This window comes from Heterodontus francisci, chromosome 28, assembly GCF_036365525.1.
Source record: "Heterodontus francisci isolate sHetFra1 chromosome 28, sHetFra1.hap1, whole genome shotgun sequence".
Classification (NCBI taxonomy): Eukaryota; Metazoa; Chordata; class Chondrichthyes; order Heterodontiformes; family Heterodontidae; genus Heterodontus; species Heterodontus francisci.
This window is the reverse complement of record NC_090398.1, coordinates 11685815-11709765: the sequence shown is the minus strand read 5'-3', so window position 1 is coordinate 11709765 and position 23951 is coordinate 11685815. Positions and strand designations below refer to the sequence as shown.

At 49.4% G+C, this 23951-nt stretch overlaps 1 protein-coding gene across 1 annotated transcript in view; it reads right to left on the bottom strand.

The window, feature by feature from the left end:
• The window catches only part of vps37c (VPS37C subunit of ESCRT-I), a 34913-nt gene extending 11199 nt beyond the window's left edge, over positions 1-23714 (bottom strand). The window contains exons 1-3 of the mRNA XM_068059843.1: positions 22335-23714; positions 19539-19664; positions 6368-6539 (exon numbers count right to left, since the gene is read on the bottom strand). Coding sequence (XP_067915944.1) covers positions 6368-6539; positions 19539-19658 — 292 coding nt within the window. The 5' untranslated portion in view covers positions 19659-19664; positions 22335-23714. The remainder of the gene's footprint in view (positions 1-6367; positions 6540-19538; positions 19665-22334) is intronic.
• Between the last annotated feature and the right edge of the window lie 237 nt (positions 23715-23951).

Below are 23951 nucleotides of genomic sequence, written 5' to 3'. Positions count from 1 at the left end.
GACAGCGAGAGAGAGAGAGACAGCGAGAGAGAGAGAGACAGCGAGAGAGAGAGAGACAGCGAGAGAGAGAGAGACAGCGAGAGAGAGAGAGACAGCGAGAGAGAGAGAGAGACAGCGAGAGAGAGAGAGACAGCGAGAGAGAGAGAGACAGCGAGAGAGAGAGAGACAGCGAGAGAGAGAGAGACAGCGAGAGAGAGAGACAGCGAGAGAGAGAGACAGCGAGAGAGACAGCGAGAGAGAGAGAGACAGCGAGAGAGAGAGAGACAGCGAGAGAGAGAGAGACAGCGAGAGAGAGAGAGACAGCGAGAGAGAGAGAGACAGCGAGAGAGAGAGAGACAGCGAGAGAGAGAGAGACAGCGAGAGAGAGAGAGACAGCGAGAGAGAGAGACAGCGAGAGAGAGAGACAGCGAGAGAGAGAGAGACAGCGAGAGAGAGAGACAGCGAGAGAGAGAGACAGCGAGAGAGAGAGACAGCGAGAGAGAGAGACAGCGAGAGAGAGAGACAGCGAGAGAGAGAGAGTGAGATCGCGAGAGAGAGAGAGAGAGATAGAAAGAAGAAAGTAAGACCTTCGGACATCCCAAAGCGTTTTACAGCCAATGAAATATAATCTGAAGTGTAGACTCTGTTGCAAATGTAGGAAATCAGTGCATAGCAACCTCCCACCCTCCGAGGGTCTTTGGAATTCTCTTCCCCAGACAGCACTGGAGCCTGGGTCATTGAATATACTCAAGGCTGAGTTACAGATTTTTGATCGACAAGGGAGTCAAGGGTTATCCAGGCAGGCAGGAAAGTGACGTTAAGGTCAAATCAGATCAGCCACGATCTTATTGAATGGCGGAATAGACCTGACCGGCCGAATGATGCTCTTAAATGAACAGACGAATTAGGAGCAGGAGCAGGCCACTCGGCCCCTCGAGGCTACTCCACCATTTAACAAGATCATGACTGATCTTATTGTAACCTCAACTCCACATTCCCACCTACCCCCAATAACCTTTCACTCCCTTTCTCAAGAATCTATCTATCTCTGCCTTAAAAATACTGTCATTGAAGAAGAGAATTCCAAAGACTCACAATCCTGAGGAAAAAATTCTTATCTGTTTAAAATGGGCGACCCCTTATTTTTAAACAGTGACCCCCTAGTTCTAGATTCCCACCCAAGAACAAACTTCCTTTCCACATCCACCCTGTCAAGACCCCTCAGGATCTGCATTTGATGCAGCGCCACATAACATTCTTGCGAGAAAACTTACAGCTCATGGAATAAAAAGGACGGTAGCAACATGAATGCGGAACTGGCTCAGTGACAGGAAACAAACAGTCGTGGTTAACTGATGTTGTTTGGGCTGAAGGAAGGTTTGTAGTGGAGTTCCCCAGGGATCAGTGTTGGGACCCTTGCTTTTCCTGATGTATATTAATGACCTAGACCTTGGTGTACAGAGCACAATTTCAAAGTTTGCAGATGATGCGAAACTTCAAGCATCGTGAACTGTGAGGAGGATAGTGAAGAACTTCAAAAAGGACATAGACAAGTTGGTGGAATGGGCAGACGGTTGACAGCTGAAGAGAATTGTGAAGTGATTCACTTTGGTAGGAAGAACATGGAGGGACAATATAAAATAAAGGGCCAATTCTAAAGGGGGTGCAGGAGCAGAGGGACCTGGGTGTATATGTGCATAAGTCATTGAAGGTGGCAGGACAGGTTGAGAGAGTGGTTCATAAAGCATACAGTATCCTGAGCTTTATTAATAGGGGCATAGAGTACAAGAGCAAGGAAGTTATGTTGAAATTGTATAAGACACTAGTTTGGCCTCTGTTAGAGTATTGTTTTAGGGAAGTCATGAAGGCATTGGAGAGAGTGCAGAAAAGATTCACAAGAACGGTTCCACGGATGAGGGATTTCAGTTATGAAGATAGATTGGAGAAGTTAGGGCTGTTTTCCTTGAAGGGAAGGCTGAGAGGTGATTTGATAGAGGTATTCAAAAGCATGAGGGGTCAAGACAGAGTAATAGAGAGAAACAGTTCCCACTTATGAAAGGATTGAGAATGAAAGGGCACAGATTTTAAGTATTTGGTAAGAGAAGCAAAAGTGGCATGACGAAAAACTTTTTCACGCAGCAAGCGGTTAAGGTCTGGAATGCGCTGCCTGATAGTATGGTGGAGGCAGGTTCAACTGAAGCATTCAAAAGGGACTTAGACAGCTATATGAAAAGGAAGAACGTGCATGGTTACGGGGACAAGGCAGGGGAATGGAACTGAGGGAGTTACTCTCTCAGACAGCTGGTGTGGACACGATGGGCCGAATGGCCTCCTTCTGCACTGTAACAATTCTGTGATTTTATACGTTTTAATCAAGTCGCCTCTTACTCTTCTCAACTCCCAACAGATACAGGCCTAGCCTGTCCAACCTTCCCCCATAAGACAACCCGTCCATTACAGGTATTCGTTTAGTAAAACATCTCTGAACTGCTTCTAATATTTTTACATCCTTCCTTAAATAAGACCAGTACTGCACACAATACTCCAAATGTGGTCTCACCAATGCTCTGTATACCTGAAGCAGAACTTCACTACTTTTGTATTCAATTCTCTTCACAATAAACGATAACATTCTGTTAGCTTTCATAAAAGCTTGTTGACTCTATCGGGTTACCTTGAATTTTTCAAATTGCCCTGCTCGGACATCGTTAATAATTGCTTGTAACATTTTCCCTATGACAGATGATAAGCTAACTGGCCGGTAGTTTCCTGCTTTCTGTCTCCCTCCCACCTCCCCCTTTTTGAATAAAGGAGTTACATTTGCTATTTTCTAATCACATGGAACCGTCCCCAAATCTAGGGAATTTTGGAAAATTAAAACCAACGCATCAACTATCTCCCTAGCCACTTCTTTTAAGACCCTAGGATGAAGTCCATCAGGACCCGGGGACTTGTCAGCCCACAGCTCCAACAATTTGTTCAGTACCACTTCACTGGTGATTGTAATTTTGAGTTCCTCCCTCCGTTCCATTTCCTGATTTACAGCTATTTCTGCGATGTTACTTGTATCCTCTGTAGTGAAGACTGATACAAAATACCTGTTCAATTCATCTATCAACTCCTTATTTTCCATTATTAACTTCCCAGACTCACTTCCTATAGGACCAACACTCACTTTGTAAACTCTATCCTTTTTTAAATATCTAAATTTAAACTCTTAATATCTATTTTTATATTTCTAGCTAGCTTTCTCTCGCACTCTAATTTTTCCCTCTTTATTAATCTTTTAGTCATTCTTTGCTTTTTTTTTAATATTCTATCCAATCCTCTGATCTGTCACCCATCTTTGCGCAATTATATTCTTTTACTTTAAATTTGATACTATCTTTAACTGTTTTAGTTAACCACGGATGGTGGGTCCTCCCCTTGGAATTTTTCTCTCATTGAAATGCATCTATTCTATGCATTCTGAAATATCCCCTTAAATGTTTGCCACTGCCTCTCTGTTGACCCAACCCATTAAACTAATTTTCCAGTTCACTTTAACTAGCTCTGCTGTCATGCCCTCATAATTGCCCTTATTTCAGCTTAAAATACGAGTCTAGACCCACTCTTCTCTCCCTCAAACTCAATGTAAAATTCACTCATATGATCGCTGCTGCCTAGGAGCGCCTTCACTATGAAGTCATTAATTAATTCTCTCTCATTGCACAATACCAGGTCTAGCATACCCTGCTCTCTGGCTGGCTGCAGAACATGCTAAGAAACTATCCCAAAAACATTCTATGAATTCCTCATCCTTATTTGATCCCTTTGCCCATCTGATTTTTCCAATCAATATGTTGATCAAAATCCCCCCATGATTATTGCCGTACCTTTCTGATGAGCTCCCATTATTTCTTCCTTTATACCCCATCCTACAGTGTGGTTACTGTTAGGGAGCCTTTACACCACTCCCACAAGTGACTTCTTGCCTTTATCATTTCTCATCTATACCCAAACTGCTTCTGTGTCCTGGTTTCCTGAACTTAGGTCATCCCTCTCTGTTGTGCTAATACCATCATTAATTAACGGAGCCACCCCTCCACCTTTCCCTAGCTTCCTGTCCTTCCTAAATGTCATGTACCCTTCCATTTTCAGATCTCAATCTATGTCATCCTGCAGCCATGCCTCTGTAATGGCTATCAGATTGTACTTATTTATTTCTATTCCCGCTATCTGTCATCTGTTTTGTTTCAGATGTTCCGTGCATTCGGATACAGAGCCTTTAGTTTTGTCCTTTTATTATTTTTGTAACCTCTAGTCTTATTTGATTAACTCAGATTTGTAATCACTGTCCCTTCCTGTCCACAGGCCGTTTATCTTTTCCCAGATAAATATCTTTCCCTCAGTACTGGCACTGGAGCGCCAGCCTAGATATTTGTGCTCAAGTCTCTGGAGTGGGACTCGAACCCACGATTTGACTCGGTAAAGAGTTCCTCTGTGAGGAAGCTCTCGGTCACCTGTCCCCCAACATCTCCTGATGTGGCTCTGTGTCAAGCAAGTTGCAACAGAAACAAAAATTGTTGTAAAATCCACACCCATTGCGACCAGATGGGACAGGACAGAAGTACTCTTCTATCACAGAGCAAACACCAGGGGCCCTCCCAACATCTTACCACACGCCATCGGTGAGCATTGGCCAGCTGTTTGATGTCACAGGCACCGCAGAAGTGACAGCAAAGCTCAATCCCCACAAGCTGGCTGGTGAGGAACGCTGGGCCATGATACCGGTGAGAGAGTTTTCACCTCCATGGTCCCAGGGATTCAGACCTCAACATCGTCAGTGTGTGATCAAAAATACCGCACCAGGATTTAAACTGGAATAGCAAACAGTAGGAATGAGCTACTCAAACATGAATGGGAAACGATTGGAGTCCCCCCTTGCCCCCTCCGCTTCCTCAGCCGGTGTAAAATCCTTACAGCACAAAAGGGGACCATTCAGCCCGTCATGCCAGTGCCAGTTCTTTGAAAGAGCTATCTGATTAATGCCACTCCCCACTGCTCTTTCCCTATAGCACTGCAATGTTTTCCCTTCATATTTTAATCCCGTTCCCCTTCTGAAAGTTCCTATTGAATCTGCTTCCTTTCAGGCGGAGCGTTCCAGATCACAACAACTCGGTATAAAAACATGGTTCTTTTGCCAATTACCTTAAATGTATCTCCTCCAGTTATCTACCTTCCTGCCTTTGGAAGGCGTTTCTCCTTATTTACTCCACCAGACCCTTCATGATTTTAAACATTATTAAATCTCCTCTTAACCTTCTCTGCTGTAAGGAGAGCAATCCCAGCTTCTCCAGTCTCCCCACATTAACTGATTCCAGGGATGAGGGAGTTCATTCTGGTCAACCTCTGCTGCACCCTCTCCAAGACTTTGACATCCTGCTGAAAGTGTGCTGACCAGAAAGGGACATAATACCCCAGATGAAAAGGATGTACTTGCATTGGAGGTGGTACAGTGAAGTTTCACTGGATTGGTGCCTGTGATGAAGGGGCTGTCCTGTGATGAAAGGCTGAGTAAACTGGACCTATAATCTCTGGAGTTTAGCAGAATGAGAGGCGATCTTATTCAACATATAAGATTCTGAAGGGGCTGGAATAGGGTAGACACAGAGCTCATTTCTGCTGGCTGAGGAATCTAAAAACATAGGGACAGAGTCTTAGGATAAGGGGTGATCATTTAGGACTGAGATGAGGAGAAATAACTCCACTCAAAGGGTTGTGAAGCATCGGAATTCTCTACCCCAGACATCAGTTACGATTGTATTGAATGCTGGAGCAGGCTCGATGGGCCAGATGGTCTACTCCTGCTCCTAGTTCTTGTGTTACCACTACAGTTTTATAAAGGTTTAGTATAACTTCCTTGCTTTGGTACTCTATGCCTCTATTAACAAAACCCAAGATCCACTGTTTTGTTTTAAAAAATAACTTGTCCCACCAACTTCAAAAGTTTGTGCACCTACACTCCCAGGTGTCTCTGTTCCTGTGCTCTCTTGGACCATTTAATTTATAATATCTCTCCTCATTGCTCCCCAAAAAAAGGAATCACATCACACTTCTGTGTTAAATTGTATTTGCCACGTATCTGCCCATTATTTCATACTGTCCTGCTCGCTCTTTACTATATTTCTAAACTTGGCAATTATGACTCCTGTACCCAATTAGTCTTAAAAGTGCACACAGAGCAACACACACCAGTTATGGGTCTGGAAACGTGCGCGTAACAAACTCCTCAAGGCATGGCGAGTGTGCTTCGTGGAACCTATCCTCGAGTTTAGCTAAAGCTCCCAACTTAATCCACCCAGGATGACCGAGACCAGACCAGCAGCCTGCTGGGTAGCACACTTACCCAGCTTCTTCTTGTGCTCCAGCACCTTGTCGTACAGGCTTTGGAGCTCCGTGTACTTCTGCTGGAGCCGGCCCTTCCCCTCCTCCAGCTGTGGCTGGAACTCCAGGTTCTTCTCCGCCAAGCTGCGATTGGTTGCCAGCGACATCTCCCGCTCCAGCTGGAGGTTCTGCACCTGAGAGAAGACAAGACAGAGATAAAGAGGGCCTCCAGTGTCCACCATGCCATTACAGAGATGATCGGGGCCCCAGAGCGGAGAGACACGTCAGAACTCCCTGATGGACGTGATCAGGCCCCATTGCAGAGGGAGACGATGGAGAGCTTCCTGCCAGAGGTGATCAGTCTGCAGTGCCAAGGGAGGTGGCAGAACTCTCTGAAAGAGGGTGATCAGGCCCCAGCACAGAGGTAGACAGCACGGCTCCCTGACAGAGGTGATCAGGCCCCAGCGCAGAGGTAGATAGCACGGCTCCCTGACAGAAGTGAACGGCCCCAGCACGGAGGGAGATGGCACACAGATGGTGGTGGTGAGCGGGCCTGAGTCTGGAGGGTCCCCATGGGAGAAAGAAGGGAGAAAGCCCCAACAGTGGGGAGGATGCGCGTACCACTGGCTAGGTCAGCATTTATTGCCATCCCCAATTGCTCGAAAAGGTGGCGGTGAGCCACCTTCTTGAACCGCTGCGCTGTTTGGGGTGTAGGTACACCCACAGTGCTGTTAGGAAGGGAGTTCCAGGAATTTGACCCAGCGACAGTGAAGTAACAGCGATACAGTTCCAAGTCAGGATGGTGTGCGGCTTGGAGGGGAACTTGCAGGTGGTGGTGTTCCCATGCATCTGCTGCCCTTGTCCTTCTAGGTGGCAGAAGTCACGGGTTTGGAAGGTGCATTATTCAAGAAGGGAGGGTAGGCAAAAAACTATAGGCCAGTTAGCTTGATGTCTGACGTGGGGAAGGTGTTAGAATCGATCACTAAGGAGGCTACAGCTGGGCACTTAGAAAAACTCAAGGTAATCAGGAATAGTCAACATGGCTTTGTGGGAGGGAGATCACTTTTACCCAATTTATAGGAGCCTCTTGAAGGAGTAGCATGGGCTGTGGATAAAGGGGAGCCTGTTGACGTACTTTTTATTTTATTTAGAGATACAGCACTGAAACAGGCCCTTCGGCCCACCGAGTCTGTGACGACCAACAACCACCCATTTACACTCACCCTACAATAATCCCATATTCCCTACCACCTACCTACACTAGGGGCAATTTACTGATCAACCTGCAAGTCTTTGGCTGTGGGAGGAAACCGGAGCACCCGGCGAAAACCCACGCGGTCACAGGGAGAACTTGCAAACTCCACACAGGCAGTACCTAGAATCGAACCCGGGTCGCTGGAGCTGTGAGGTTGCGGTGCTAACCACTAACCAGTGGCCCTATCACTGCGCCACTGTGCTGCCCAAGTACTGTACTTGGATTTCCAGAAGGCATTTGACAAGGTGCCACATAAAAGATTACTGTGCAAAAATAGGAACGCATTGTGTAGGGGGTAACACATTAGCATGGATAGAAGATTGGCTGGCTGGCAGAAAACAGAGAGTATGCATAAACGGGTCCTTTTCTGATTGGCAGGATGTGATAAATGGAGTCCTGCAGGGGTCTGTGCTGGGGCCTCAACTTTTTACAATTTGTATCAATGACTTAGATGAGGGAAGCGATGGCATGGTAGTTAAATTTGCAGATGACACAAAGATAGGTAGGAAAGTATGTTGTGAAGAGGACATAAGGAGGTTGCAGACCGATACAGATAGGTTAAATGAGTGGGCAAAAATCTGGCAGATGGAGTATAACGTGGGAAAATGTGAAGTTGTTCACTCTGGCACGAAGAAGAAAAAAAGCAGAGTATTACTTAAACGGAGAACGACTGCAGAATTCTGAGGTGCAGAGGGATCTAGGTGTTCGAGTGCATGAGTCACAAAAAGTTAGTATGCAGGTACAGCAAGTAATAAAGACGACTAATGGAATGCTATCCTTCATTACAAGAGGAATTGGGGCGGCACAGTGGTTAGCACCGCAGCCTCACAGCTCCAGTGACCCGGGTTCAATTCTGGGTACTGCCTGTGTGGAGTTTGCAAGTTCTCCCTGTGTCTGCGTGGGTTTTCTCCGGGTGCTCCGGTTTCCTCCCACATGCCAAAGACTTGCAGGTTGATAGGTAAATTGGCCATTAGCAATTGCCCCTAGTATAGGTAGGTGGTAGGGAAATATAGGGACAGGCGTGGATGTGGTAGGAATATGGGATTAGTGTAGGATTAGTATAAATGGGTGGTTAATGGTCGGCACAGACTCGGTGGGCCGAAAGGCCTGTTTCAGTGCTGTATCTCTAAACTAAACAATTCAAAATAAAAGTAAGGATGATGTGCTTCAGTTATACATGGTGAGACTACATCTCGAATACAGTGTGCAGTTTTGGTCTCCTTATTTAAGGAAGGATATGAATGCGTTGGAGGCGGTTCAGAGGAGGTTTACTAAATTGATACCTGGAATGAGCGGGTGGTCTTATGAGGAAAGGTGGGACAGACTGGGCTTGTTTTCACTGGAGTTTAGAAGAGTGAGGGGAGACCTGATTGACGTATATAAGATCCTGAACAGTCTTAACAGGTGAATGTGGAGGGGATGTTTCCTCTAGCGAGTGAGTCCAGAACTAGAGGCACTGTTTTAAAATTAGGGGTCACCCTTTCAGGACAGAGATGAGGAGAAATTTTTTCCGAGGGTTGTGCAACTTTGGAACTCTGCCTCAGAAGGTGGTGGAGGTGGGGGCCATTGAATATTTTTACAACAGGGGTAGATAGATTCTTGTTAGGCAAGGGAATTGAAGATTATCGGGGGTAGATGGGAGTGTGGAATTCGAAACAGAAACAGATCAGCCATGATCTTATTGAATGGCAGAGCAGGCTCGAGGGGCTGAATGGCCTACTTCTGCTCCTAATTCATATGGTCACATACTGGAGCTCTGGCTGAAACCCAGTCTGGAGTCTGTCAAGCTCAAATAGATTTTGCACTCATATCTGTTATTGTGCAGCCTGTGTTTGTCTCAGTTTCAGCTCCTGCACATGTACAGTACACAGCGGGCAAAAGGAAACGGTGAGGAGACGGGTGGGTGGTGGGGAGAGGGGAAGCGAGCAGGAGAGGACGGTGGGGGGGGGGGGGGGGGGTGGTGGTGTTAAAAGAGGGGGAGTGACAGAACATGGGATGGGCAGCATCAAGAGAACACGGGGGGTTGGGGGAAGATGGGAGCAAGAGAAGGGGGGGGGGTAGAGACATTGAGAGCAAGCGAGCGAACAACAAAACACAGTAAACAGTAACAGACTTCATTGGGACAGGCGTGCAGTGCGATGTCTGCACAGTTGAGTTAGCCTGGCAATGCTCAGTAGGTGGGCATGGGTTAACAGGCCTAACCACATCAGGCAATGAGCGAAGTGTGACTGCCGTCCTCCCTGGCCTGTGACTGTGAAGTGAAGAATGCAGTTCTGCAGGTTCCCGTCCGGTTCAACTAGTACCTGGCGGACTAAACAGAGCCAAGGTGCAGCCCCGTGCTCAGTTCACCCATCCGAGGCTCCCTGTAAACAACATGTGCCCCGTGAGCACAGAGCAACAGGGAGTTGGATCAAGTCCCAACCCTAATGCAGCTCATCCCCACCAGGACTCAACTCTCTCTCTACGCTCTTTCGAAAGAACACAGGCTTTCAAAACAAAGGCAGAGTACCAAATATCAAGCAAGTTATGCTAATCCTTTATGAATAACTGCTTTAAGCCCCAGCCGAAGTATTGTGTCCAATTCTGGGCACCGCACATGACAAAGGATGTTAAGACCTTGGAAGGGGTGCAGAGGAGATTTAACATAACACTGATAATTTACGGCCATTCGGTCCACAGTGTCGGTGCCAGACGTAAACCAGCCGTCTTACCTAATCCCATTCTTTCCAGCTCTCGATCCGTAGCCTCGCAGGTTACAGCACTTCAAGTGCGTCCCCAAGTACTTTTTCAATGCAATGTGGGTTTCTGCCTCGACCACCTTTCAGGCAGAGAGCTCCAGACCCCCACCACCATCTGGGTGAAAAGAAAAGACTCAACTCCCAACTGATTCTCCCTATCCTTATACTCTAGGCTTCAGTCAATCAAGGAAAGTATCCCATATGCCTTGCCTTGTTAGTCTTCCCGAAATTCACTCCCTCACACTTCTCTGGATTGAACTCCATTTGCCCCTATTTCACCCACCTGACCAGTCCAATAATATCTTCCTTCTGGTCTACAGCCTTCATCCTCACAATCAGACGGCCAATTTTTGTGTCATCCGCAAAATTCTTGTCCGTGCTTCGTCTTTTACTACAGCTGTTAACACTCCCTTTACCCCTTTTGTTCCATGACATCGTTGTCATTTAATCTCTCCTGCCCTCCACCCTATCATAGACCTTCCCTTTTGTTGTCGTTATCACCACCCCCACGTTCACGTGCTCAAAGTCTATTTCTAGCATTTGCCAGTTCTGATGAAAGGTCACGGACGTGAAACATTAACTCTGCTTCTCTCTCCACAGATGCTGCCTGACCTGCTGAGTATTTCCAGCACTTTGTTTTTGTTTCAGATTTCCAGCATCCGCAGTATTTCGCACTTAGTTTATTTTCCTAATCATACCCTGTACAATCAAGTCCAAATCTTCGATATTTACAATATAGAATTATGAATGAGATTCTTCATGAAAAAAGGAATTTATGATTAAGCTGAATAAATGCGGACTTGGTTTTGTTTTAATAAGGAAGCCGGATTGGCAACAACACTACAAATTGTCACGCTGCTCCAGTTAGGCTTGGAATAGAAACCCTGGTAACAGAGGCAGAAAAGTGACAAGCGCTCCTTTGATTGCACAAGCCCAGTAGCAGCAGAGCACATCTGGGATGGGCAAAGAAAAAAATCAAGTTTTTTGGTTGAGTCAGTAGGTGTGTGGTTTTACTTGCTGGAAGGAGATAAAAGTCAAATGCTGCAGAAGTGTCAAAAAAGGACAGAAGGAGGAGAAAATTCCAAGGAAGAACAGAAGATAACAACCCAGCTCCGCTTTCCCGCAATTCGCTAAAAGATTCTGTGAAGTTAATTGTGTCGATGCATCTTGTTTTCTGTACTTGAAGAAAGCCTGCAAAAAATAATTCTCAATGACACCTGAACTGTTCTAAAAAAATTTCCATGACCTGTCTGCGTGTGCTCAGAAGTTAGACCGTATGCCAGTTTGGAACAAAATATCTCATCTGCGGTTTCCTTCAAAAACGAGCAAGCGGTTAACCCAAATACTTCTTGTCCGTCACAGAACTCCGATCTAAAGATCCTTTTTATTTTTGCAGTATATATGTGCATGTGACTAAGGTAAAAAGGATCTTTAAAATTTGGTTAATGTAGAAAGATGACTTAAAAATTTAATGTTAGAACTTTAAAATTCAATCTGCATGTTTATCTTTTCCCTACTATTGGTTAAGACTATTCTATAATCATTTGTTGTTCAGGTTAGTGTGTTCTATTCTGGGGAAAAACAGTGTATCCGATTGACTGTTCCAGTGGGAAAATTTTAAAGAATATGTTGTGACCTGTGGAGAAGTGGGACTGAATTAACAGTGCACTCCTCCCACCTCGGTCGTAACAGAGTGGACAGGAAGGCCCTGTTCCCCTTGGCTGAGGGGGCACAGATTTAGGGTAAGAAGTAGGCGGGAGGAGGTTTAGAGGGGAATTCTTTCACTCAGAGGGTGGTGGGGTCTAGAATACTGCCTGAAAGGGTGGTGGAGGCAGAAACCTTCACAACATTTAAAAAGTACTTGGATAGGCACTTGAAATCTTACAAGGCAACAGACCAAGAGCTAGAAAGTGGGATTAGGTTGGATGGCGACTTGTCCGCTGGTATGGACAAGATAGGCCGAATCGCCTCTTTCCAATGCTGTAAACTTCCATAATTTTTTTATGCATACCTGACTGGGGTGGGGTGTGGGGCAGGGGGAGACAATTGGCAGAACTATAGGCAAAAGAGCAGGGCAGTAGATGGGAGCAGGCAACTGCGAAGTGACATTGAGGGATTAAGTGAATGAAAAAAACATTCAAGATGGTGTTCAATGAGACAGTCAATTCATGCACAGCAAGATGCCACAAACAGCTGAGAGATAAGGAGCATCACAGCAACTTACAGCACATGTGCTGGCTCTTTGAAAGAACAGGCATGCTTACTCCCACATCCTTTTTGCCCATAGCCCTGTAAGCTCCTGACCTTCGAAGGCACAGTGAGGTACAAGATCAGGAGAGAGCACGTCCCATTGCCACGGTCCCATGGGCTCAAGGAGGGGCTCGTTGAAAATCAGCCACCTTGTCCTCAGCACCCCTCTGTGGGTTCCTGTACTGCAGGGCCACCCTTCCTCGCTCCCGCTGTCTCCTCGAGCCCCTCTGCTCATCATGCAGCCCACCCTATTGAGCACACACTCCCCCGGTCCTGTCCCCTCCGACAGCGCAGCACTCCCCCGGTCCTGTCCCCTCCGACAGCGCAGCACACCCCCGGTCCTGTCCCCTCCGACTGATGCCAGAGGACTGCCAACATTGTACCATTGTTTACAAAAGGAGGAAGGGGTAATCCGAGTAATTAGAGGCCAGTTAGCTGATGTCCACTGGGGAAAAACTACTGGAATCAATTCCGAGGGACAGCATAAAGCTTCATTTAAAAAGGGCACAGATTAATCAAGGAAAGTCAGCAAAGATTTGTTAAGGGAAAGTCAAGTCTGGTTAACTTGATTGAATGTTTTGAGGTGAGAACAAGCAGGGTTGATGAGGGCAAGTTGGTGGATGTGATCGACATAGATTTTGGTAAGGTTTTACACAAGGTTAATAGCTGATGGGTACTTTCGTGACTGCAAGGCTGTTTGTTATCAGTGGGTAGGAGGCGTGATAAAGAAGTTTGCAAACGATACAAAAATTGGCCGCGTGGGTGAGAGTGACAAGGAAAGCTTCGGACTGCAGCAAGACATAGGTGGTCTGCCCGAGTGGAAAATGGGAATTCAATCCAAAGAAGTGCGAGGTAATTTTGGCAGGAGCAAGGGAATACACAATAAATGGGTAAATACCCAGTAGTGTGGAGGAACAGGGGGACCTTGGAGTGTACGTCCACAGATCCTCAAAGGTAGCAGGACAGGTCTATAAGGTGGTTAAGGCAGCTTGTGACATGCTTTCCTTTATTAGCTGAGGCACAGAATATCACAGCAGAGACGTTATGCTAGAACTACACTAGTTAGATCACAGCTTGAGTACTGTCCACAGTTCTGCTCACCACATTCCAGGAAAGATGTGTTTGCACTGAAGAGGGTACAGAGGAGATTTACGAGGAAGTTGCCATGACTGGAAAATTTTAGCTGTGAGTAAAGTTTGGATGGACTGGAGTTTTTTTCCTTGGAACAGAGGAGGCTGACCTAAGTGAGGTGCATAAAATGAAGAGGGGCCTAGATAGAGTAAATAGACACGACCTAATTATCTTAGCAGAGGGGTTCAAAAACCAGGGGGCATAGATTGAAAGGAATTGGTAGAAGGATTAGAGGGGAGACGAGGAAACATTTTTTCACGCAGTAGGAACCTGGAACACTCTGTCTGAAAGGGTGACAGAGGTAGAAACTCTCACATATCAAAAGTACTTGGATGTCTACTTGAACAGCTGTGTCTCGCACGGTTACAGACCTAGTGCGGGAAGGTGGGTTTAGGCTGGGTAGATCTTGATCAACCAGCACGGACACAATGGGCCGAACGGCCTCCTTCTGTGGTGCAATTGTTCCATGATTTCTATGAGGTCTTTATCCAGTTGCCTTTTGAAAGCTACTATTGAGGATCAGTATCCACCACCCCAGCAGGCGGTGCATTCCAAATCCCAACCACTCGATGCACAAAAACAGATTCTCACGTCGCCTTTGGTTCTTTCGCCAATCACAAATCAGTGTCCTCTGGCTCTCGATTCTTCAGCCGTCGGAAACAGTTTCTCCTTATTTACTCTCATATCAAAACCCCTTCCTGATTTTGAACACCTCTATTAAATCCCCCCTTAACCTTTGCTGCTCTAAGGAGAGCAATCCCAGCTTCTCCAGTCTCTCCACGTAATTTAAATCACCCCATCCCTGGGACTATTCTGCTAAATCACTGCTCCCTCTCCAAAGGGCTTGATATCCTTCCTGAATTGGACAATGCTGCAGCAGGGGTAGGGCACCCCACATGAAGAGTGGGCAGTATGAGGAACAGACAGGCTGAAGGATACAGCGTGAGCATGGTAGGGTGGATATGCAGGAACCCACAGAGGGGTGCTGGGGATTAGAGAAGGCGGGTGGCACGATTTTTAACCAACACCCACCCCAGAAGCATGCGAGAGCGTGCCGATGGGACGATGCATTCTCCTGGACCTGTATCACCCAGTGTCCCCAGTCGGGGATTGAGACTGTAGCGAAGATTTTGCCCGGATCAGTTTTGCCAAGGACCCACCATTTAAAGTCTTGCACGCAGCTCCTGTTCATGCATTACCCAGCACGCGCTGTCGATACCATTCCACTTGCTATAAGGCCCTCTCTTCCCGACCCCCCGCCGAAGCAATTGCCACAAGAGAGCTGCTAGCAATCTTAAAAGCCCCCATAAGGTGGCCTCAAGGTCTCCACTGTTCCAAAGGCACTGACTCAGTGGGTAGCACGGTCTCGACTCCGAATCAGAAAGTCGTGGGTTCGAGGCCCCACTCCAGGCCGACACTCCCTGCTCCCAGTACCGGGGGGCAGACGGCATTGCCGCGGGGGAATTAACGGAGGCACGGCACTGTGTCAATACCGGGGGGCCACTACAATGTCATAGGGATCGCACTGAGGGTGTGCCACACTATAGGAGGAACCATCTTTCTGACGAGATGTTAAACCAAGGCCCCCCGTCTGCTTTCCCAGGTGGCTGTAAAAGATCCCACAGCCCCGATCTGTGCGAGGGGGTACTTCCTGACATCACTCGTGAATGGCCTAGTTCTAACTGCCAGGTTCTGGACACCCTCAGCCCTCCCCACCAGTGCAAACAGTTAGGCTCTCAACTCCTTTAACCATCTTAAAACAGCTCAAATACATCATCCCTTAACGTTCTGAAGTGTGGAGTGGAAGCCAAGTGGACGTGACTTATCCCCATCATTTAGGCCTTCAAGGTCAGGTATCAGTATCACAAGACGATTGACGTGACTATTGTTCCACGTGTTCCCAGACAGACAGCTACTCCAGGAGCGGGAGTGACAGTGACACAGACACCCTCCCACAAAAAAATCCACCGATGGCCATTGGAACTTAGCCACTGATGGCCATGACCTGGGCCAGTACAGCGTAGAGCAAGGAGGGAACATTTTAAACAAAATGAAAATCAGTGTATGCAACTTTGTTTGTGTTTCCAATTGGAAAAGAGGATTTTCATTTACACAGCACCTTTCACAGCCTCTGGATATCTAAAAGTGCTTCAGCACCAGTGAAGTGCTTTCTCAAGTGTTGTGATGTGGCAGCCGAACTGCACACAGCAGGACCACATAAACGTGGTAAAGACCAGGTCAATTAGGGATGGGCAACAAATGCTGGCCTAGCCAAAGGTTGCCAGCCAGTCACGTGCCGTGGCAACCGTTACATCCATGCGACAGGGCAGCCGGTGGGGGCTCACATCAACGTCTCAACCAAAAAGCAACATCTCCGACGACTTTCCCTCAGCACCGACCCTCCGACGGCGCGGCTCTCCCTCAGCACCGACCCTCCGACGGCGCGGCGCTCCCTCAGCACCGACCCTCCGACGGCGCGGCGCTCCCTCAGCACCGACCCTCCGACGGCGCGGCGCTCCCTCAGCACCGACCCTCCGACGGCGCGGCGCTCCCTCAGCACCGACCCTCCGACGGCGCGGCGCTCCCTCAGCACCGACCCTCCGACGGCGCGGCGCTCCCTCAGCACCGACCCTCCGACGGCGCGGCGCTCCCTCAGCACCGACCCTCCGACGGCGCGGCGCTCCCTCAGCACCGACCCTCCGACGGCGCGGCGCTCCCTCAGCACCGACCCTCCGACGGCGCGGCGCTCCCTCAGCACCGACCCTCTGACGGCACAACACTCCCTCGGCACTACCCCACCCTCGACAGCACAAGGTAGAGCATGGCTACCTGCCAGGACCAGAGGACATGCGTCAGGTTCGGATCGGGTCGCTGTTCCGGGTCCGGCATTCGGGCTCGGGTCCGACACACTCCATCACCACCTCCAGTAAGTGGCTCCAATGTCAATGTACTTTTTGGACTAGAAAGGCTGTTCAGTTAGTTTTTTTCAGCTTGTGCAGATAAGTAAAGTGAAAAACGGAAGCTAGGTTAACTGATGGTCGGGTCGGGTGTGGCTCTGTCGGGCTTGGATCGGGTTTCATTTGCAGACCCGAGCCAGCCTTGAGCACAAGGTTCCCTCGGCACTGCCCCCCCCCCCCACCCCACTAAACAGTACAACGCTCCCTGATAGCGTCCTGTCCCTTTGTGTGCTCGTGTGTCCAGAATAAGGGCTCAAACCCCTGACTTTGACTCAGAGCCTACAGCATTACTGCATGGGACAAGGAAGTTCAAGAAAAATAAAATCCCCACAGAGATGTAAAATTCAAAGCTGACAGTCCGGGAGCTCAGCGACGTAGCTTGATTACCAGTTGGTTCCGATTTCAGGAAGTAACTCGGAGATGGGAAAGAAGCTAATAAAAGTCGCCTATTCATGGATGATTGGGCCAAACCCGGAGTAGGGTTAGCTCCCGCCATGACACCTCTCTCGGCGTTTGCCTGCTGCTGTTATGGAGAGACAATAAACGGAGGACCCTCATCTTCCCTCTTGGGTGGACATTAAACATCCCCTGGCACAACTGGAATAGCAGAGGAGTTCTCCCTGGATCCAATATTTGTCCCTGAACGGGAACTGATAGCTGTGTTTCTGACATTTTCAGCAGTGACACCACTTCAAAGTTATTTCATGGGCTGTAAAACACTTGGTGACATCCTCAGGTTGTGTGAGGCTCCAGAGAAATGCAAATACTTCCTTTAACAGATCAATCCCACTTCAGCTGCACCTTCCCAGTGTTATCGTCAGCTCTGAACTGCACCCCCTCACCCCTCTCAACCTAGTCACATACAAGCACGCGTCCGTCTGCCCAGACACGGAACTAAATCAGCCTTTGCTTCACCATCGCTGGGTCAAAATTCCTGGAAGTCCCGACCTACTCTGGGAACGCCTTCACCATACAGACTGCAGCTGCTTCATCTGCCTCAGAGTGAACGCAACCCAGGTTCACGAGATTGATGGCAGGGGATGAGGGGGCTGCCCTATGAGGAGAGATGGAGTAAAATGGGGCCCATATCCTCTGGAGCTTACAAGAATGAGACGTGTTCACATTGGAACGTATAAAATTCTTAAAAGGCTCAACAGAGCAGATGTTGAGAGGCTGTTGCCCCAGTCGGAGAGTCTAGAACGAGGGGGAAATAGTGTCAGAATTAAGGGTCAGCCATTTAGGACGGAGATGAGGAGAAATTCCTTCACTTAGAGGGCTCTGGATGTTTACAATTCTCTACAACTTACATTTATATAGCGCCTTTAACACATAAAACATCCCAAGGTGTTTCACACAAGTGTTAAAGCATAATTAAGACAAAGAGAAACAAAAGGGAATCTTAGGACAGATGGCCAAAAGTAGCCTTTATGGAACGTTGCAAAGGAGGAGCGAGGGGGAGAGGCGGAAAGGTTAAGAGAGGCGGAAAAATTAAGGGAGGAAATTCCAGAACTCAGGGCCAAGGCAGCAGATGGGAGGACCACCGATGAGGATGTCCAGAGGCCAGAATTGGAGGAGCGCAGAGATCTGAGGGGTGTAGGGGCTGGAGGAGGTTACACAGACAGGGAGGGTTGTAGGGGCTGGAGGAGGTTAGAGAGATAGGGAGGGTTGTAGGGGCTGGAGAAGGTTAGAGATAGGGAGGGTTGTAGGGGCTGGAGGAGGTTACAGAGATAGGGAGGGTTGCAGGGGCTGGAGGAGGTTACACGGATAGGGAGGATTGTTGGGGCTGGAGGTGGTTACATGGATAGGGAGGATTGTAGGGGCTGGAGGAGGTTACAGAGATAGGGAGGGTGTAGGGGTTGGAGGAGGTTACAGAGATAGGGATGGGTATAGGGGCTGGAGGAGGTTACACAGATCGGGAGGGGTGTAGGGGCTGGAGGAGGTTACAGAGTTAGGGAGGGGTGTAGGGGCTGGAGGAGGTTACAGATAGGGAGTGCTGTAGGGGCTGGAGGAGGTTACAGAGATAGGGAGGGGTGTAGGGGCTGGAGGAGGTTACAGATAGGGAGTGCTGTAGGGGCTGGAGGAGGTTACAGAGATAGGGAGGGTGTAGGGGCTGGAGGAGGTTACAGAGATAGGGAGGGTGTAGGGGCTGGAGGAGGTCACAGAGATAGGGAGGGTTGTAGGGGTTGGAGGAGGTTACAGAGATAGGGAGGGTGTAGGGGCTGGAGGAGGTCACAGAGATAGGGAGGGTGTAGGGGCTGGAGGAGGTCACAGAGATAGGGAGGGTGTAGGGGCTGGAGGAGGTTACAGAGATAGGGAGGGTGTAGGGGCTGGAGGAGGTCACAGAGATAGGGAGTGCTGTAGGGGCTGGAGGAGGTTACAGAGATAGGGAGGGTGTAGGGGCTGGAGGAGGTTACAGAGATAGGGAGGGTGTAGGGGCTGGAGGAGGTCACAGAGATAGGGAGGGTTGTAGGAGGTTACAGAGATAGGAAGGGGTGTAGGGGCTGGAGGAGGTTACACAGATCGGGAGGGGTGTAGGGGCTGGAGGAGGTTACACAGATAGGGAGGGGTGTAGGGGCCGGGGTGTCAACTTGCTAACCTGACCCCCATTCCCCTCGGGAGTCAGCGCGCTAACCCAGCTCCCATTGATAGTGCAGTAAAGTGGAGCTGAGGTAGAAAATTAGCCAGGTGAATGGTGGAGCTGGCTCGAGGGGAAATATGGCCCACGCGAACTACCCAGTTATGTTTAAGACTGCAGCATCCCAGCAGCACCACCTCAATGGGCAACACCGGGGGTGGGCGATTAATGTTGGCAAACCCAAGCCCTGCAAGAGGTATGACTTAAAAAGCAGATACATTCCCCACCTCCTCGCTGTCGAGCACCAGGCCCTCCTGCATCTCCCTGCTGTCGATGACCTCCTCGAGCCCTTCACGGCTCATACCCCTCAGTTTATTTGTTACAGACACCGACTGGAGGGACTCCATCAGCAGCTGCAAAGAAGAGGGACACAGTGGTTAGTTTTGGGTTATCTGGCCCTGTCTGTTCCCTCTGGCCAAGGCTCAGTAGCCAGGACACCCTCACTTGTCCTCAATCAGCAGGTGATGAATTCAAGCTCCACTCCACAGACTCGAGATCCACGTTCCAGTCTGACACTGCAGTGCGGAGGTGCCGGCTTTCGGATAAGGCGTTAAACCGAGGCCACGTCTGCCCTCTCAGGTGGATGGAAAAGATCCCACAGCCGTTATTTTGAAAAAGAGCAGGGGGAGTTCTCCCTGGTGTCTTGGGGGTAATATTCATCCTTCAAACAACATCCCTGAACAAACAGATGATCTGGGCCCTTAGCACATTGCTGTTTATGGGAGCTTTCGGTGTGCAAATTGACTGGCGCGTTTCCTACATTACAACAGTTCAAATTGCACTTCAGGGGCTTTGAGGCACTTTGGGACGTGCTGAGGTTGTGAAAGTCGCTACAGAAATGCAAGTCTATCACGGTGGAGCTCTTCATACACATGAATAAACAATCCTGACTTTAGCAGCCTCTACCCTGGGTCTTCATTAAAAGCCGTCCGCTTTGCAAGTGTTGCATTTGGGATCGGGAGATGGAGTGATCACTCGGCCACAGCATCAACTGTGCAGCATGTTCAGACTCCAGTGCTAACAGACCCACTGGAAGGCCATCTCCGAACGATCCCCAGTTAGAAAGCAAAAGGACAGAGGTGCTTTGGGCACTGAGTCACACACACACAGCCCCTCTCCTCCCCCACCGCACCCCCCCCCCCCCCACAAGAAAGAGGGCAAGAAAGGCCCAGGCTCCAGCCCCGGCCTGTGCTCAGTTAGCCTGATCTCACCCGGGAGACAAGATCCTGGGCTTCATAAGTCTGTGTGTTAGGCCTCAGCTACAGCTTTGTATCCAATTCTGGTCACCACACTTTCGGAAGGATGTCCAGGTCTTGGAGAGGGAGCAGAGGAGATTGACCAAAAATGGTCGCAGGGATGAGGGAGTTCAGTTAATGTGGAGAGACTGGAGACGCTGGGATTGTTCTCCTTAGAGCAGAGAAGGTTAAGGGGAGATTTAATCAAGGCGTTCAGAATCAGGAAGGGTTTTGATGGAGTAAATAAGGAGAAACTGTTTCCAGTGACAGGAGGGTCGGTAACCAGAGGGACACAGATTTAAGATAATCGGCAGAGGAACCAGAGGGGGAGATGAGGAGAAATGTTTTTACACAGTGAGTTGTTGTGATCTGGAATGTGCTGCCTGAAAGGACGGTGGAAGCAGATTCAATAGGAACTTTCAAAAGGGGAATTGGAGAAACACTTGAAGGGGAGAAATTTACAGGGCAAGAGCAGAGGACGGGATATTAATTAGATAGGGTGTTTCAAAGAGCCAGGACAGACACGATGGGCCAAACGGCCTCTTTATGTGCTGTAGCATTCCATAAACAGACTCAATTTATACAGCACCCTCCACGATGTCAGCACATCCAAAAGTGTTTCACAGCCGATGAAGTACTTTTCAAAGGGTAGTCACTTGTAATCTAGGAAATGTGGCAGTTAATTTGTACACAGCAAACACTAATGTGATGAACAGAAAACCTGTTTCAGCATGTGGGTTGAGGAACACATTTTGTACCTCAAGACACCGGAGAACTTCAAAAGAGCAGCCGGGGTCTCATCTACGTCTACGAGAGGCAGACGCGGCCTCTGTTTGATACCTTATCTAAAAGACCCCACCGACAGTGCAGCGCTCCCTCAGTGCTCACCTGCCGACAGTGCAGTGCTCCCTCAGTCCTGACCCGCCGACAGTGCACCCCTCCCTCAGTGCTCACCCGCCGACAGTGCACCCCTCCCTCAGTGCTCACCCGCCGACAGTGCACCCCTCCCTCAGTGCTCACCCGCCGACAGTGCACCCCTCCCTCAGTCCTGACCCGCCGACAGTGCACCCCTCTCTCAGTGCTCACCCGCCGACAGTGCACCCCTCCCTCAGTGCTCACCCGCCGACAGTGCACCCCTCCCTCAGTGCTCACCCGCCGACAGTGCACCCCTCCCTCAGTGCTCACCCGCCGACAGTGCACCCCTCCCTCAGTGCTCACCCGCCGACAGTGCACCCCTCCCTCAGTCCTGACCCGCCGACAGTGCACCCCTCCCTCAGTGCTCACCCGCCGACAGTGCACCCCTCCCTCAGTGCTCACCCACCGACAGTGCACCCTTCCCTCAATGCTGAGCTGCCGACAGTGCACCCCTCCCTCAGTGCTGAGCTGCCGACAGTGCACCCCTCCCTCAGTGCTGAGCTGCCGACAGTGCACCCCTCCCTCAGTGCTCACCCGCCGACAGTGCACCCCTCCCTCAGTGCTCACCCACCGACAGTGCACCCTTCCCTCAATGCTGAGCTGCCGACAGTGCACCCCTCCCTCAGTGCTGAGCTGCCGACAGTGCACCCCTCCCTCAGTGCTGAGCTGCCGACAGTGCACCCCTCCCTCGGTACAGGCACTTGGAGAACCAGCCTAGGATTTTGAGCTCATGTCTGTGGAAGGGGACCTTGAACACATGACATTCTGACACAGGGGTGAGTGAGCTACCCACTGAGCCACAGCTGTCGCTATGGCAAGCGATGTCGAGTCATTGGGGAATTCGCAGAGATCACTATTTAAGTTGCAGCGTACCTGTTGTCGGACTGATGTCGCAATCAGTCTCGCTGCGTTGTTAAATCCACGCACAACTCTCTCGCCAACGCGCTCCTCCGTGCAAAGGCCGATCCCACAAAGGCAGGCTGCGATTTTTCCTGAAGAGACAGCTGCTAATCCAGCACGTTCAATCCCAGAGTACACAGCCCAAGCCCAGCTTCTGTAAATGCAGGAAAACTGCCCGCTTGCAGACCGAGAGACGATTACGGTAAGGCACAGGGATGCAGAAGGTTAACTCGGATGGGGAAGCGAACTTCAGGATCCCTAAAGGTTTCACGGTATAACGGAGAGAGGAGGCGGCAACTTGCAAATGTGGCCCAATCTCCGGCTCCTGTTCTCAAATAAATTCAGGGATGGGGGCCGGGGCTGGGGAGGGTTTATGACTGAAAGGATGCAGCAACACAAACTGGTCGGTGCCGTTTAAGATAAGCCCCAACAGCTCTATCACTCATCCAATTCCATCCCCACACATCATGATCTGTTTGAAAGTCTTATTTTAGTTTTGAATGAAAGAAACCTCAAAAGGGTTCTTAAAAATCAGCTGTCTCTAGAAAAAGAGGACTCTCTGAATCCAGGATTCCCTCACAAATCTGGACTCCCTGACACCAAATCCAGGAAAACAGTCAGGGGATGCGATTCCTTCTGAATCTATGATAATCTCAGAAATTAGGATTCCTTCCCTTCAAATCCAGGATAATTTTTTAAAAAGTCAGGATTCACTTGGTTCAAATCCAGGATAACTTCAATAAAAAAAGTCAGGATTCACTTGGTTCAAATCCAGGATAATTTCCAAAAAAAAAGTCAGGATTCACTTGGTTCAAATCCAGGATAATTTCCAAAAAAAAAAGTCAGGATTCACTTGGTTCAAATCCAGGATAATTTCCAAAAAAAAAAAGTCAGGATTCACTTCCTTCTGTGTCCAGGATGATTTGCAAAACCAGGATTCGTTCCCCTTCGAAAAATAGGGATTTCAGCCCCCACTTCCCGTCCCTCCAAGGCAAGGCAAACTGAACTTTGTTGGAAAGTTAACACTCGCCTCCCTAACTGCTGCCAGCTGGAAGTGCAGGAGTTTCCACTGGGATCTGGCCCTTTCCCCTGCTCCCCTCTCTCAAAGAGGGCAACTGGGAACGGGGTGAAAGGTCACTGGGCCGGTTGCCCACAGCAACAGGTCTCTGCCTCCCTCACTCGGCTGCTCCTGCCTCCCTCCTCCACTACCTTTTGCCCCCCCCTGGTCCTCAACGGGGCTCTAATTTCATTCTACTTCACCCCAAACCCCCTCCCCCGCCACTCCTGCTGTCTAAGCCACAGCCTGGGCCCACGGTTCCGCTGCACTGCGGCAAAAACACACTCACAGCTCCTATCTCCCCCGCCACCGCCCGCCGAATGAGTCACGCAGGACGTGGACTGTCAATCACACCCCGGCCCCGCCCCGCCCCGCCCCGCCCCGCCCCGCCCACCGGCGCTCACCGTTCCAGCAGCACCACTTGAAAGAGGGAGGGGGTGTGACACACACTGTCTCAACCATTCAGACCCGAGCAACGCACAGTTGCACTCCACTCAGCAGCCCACACTTATTGTAACCCTAAAATTATTAAC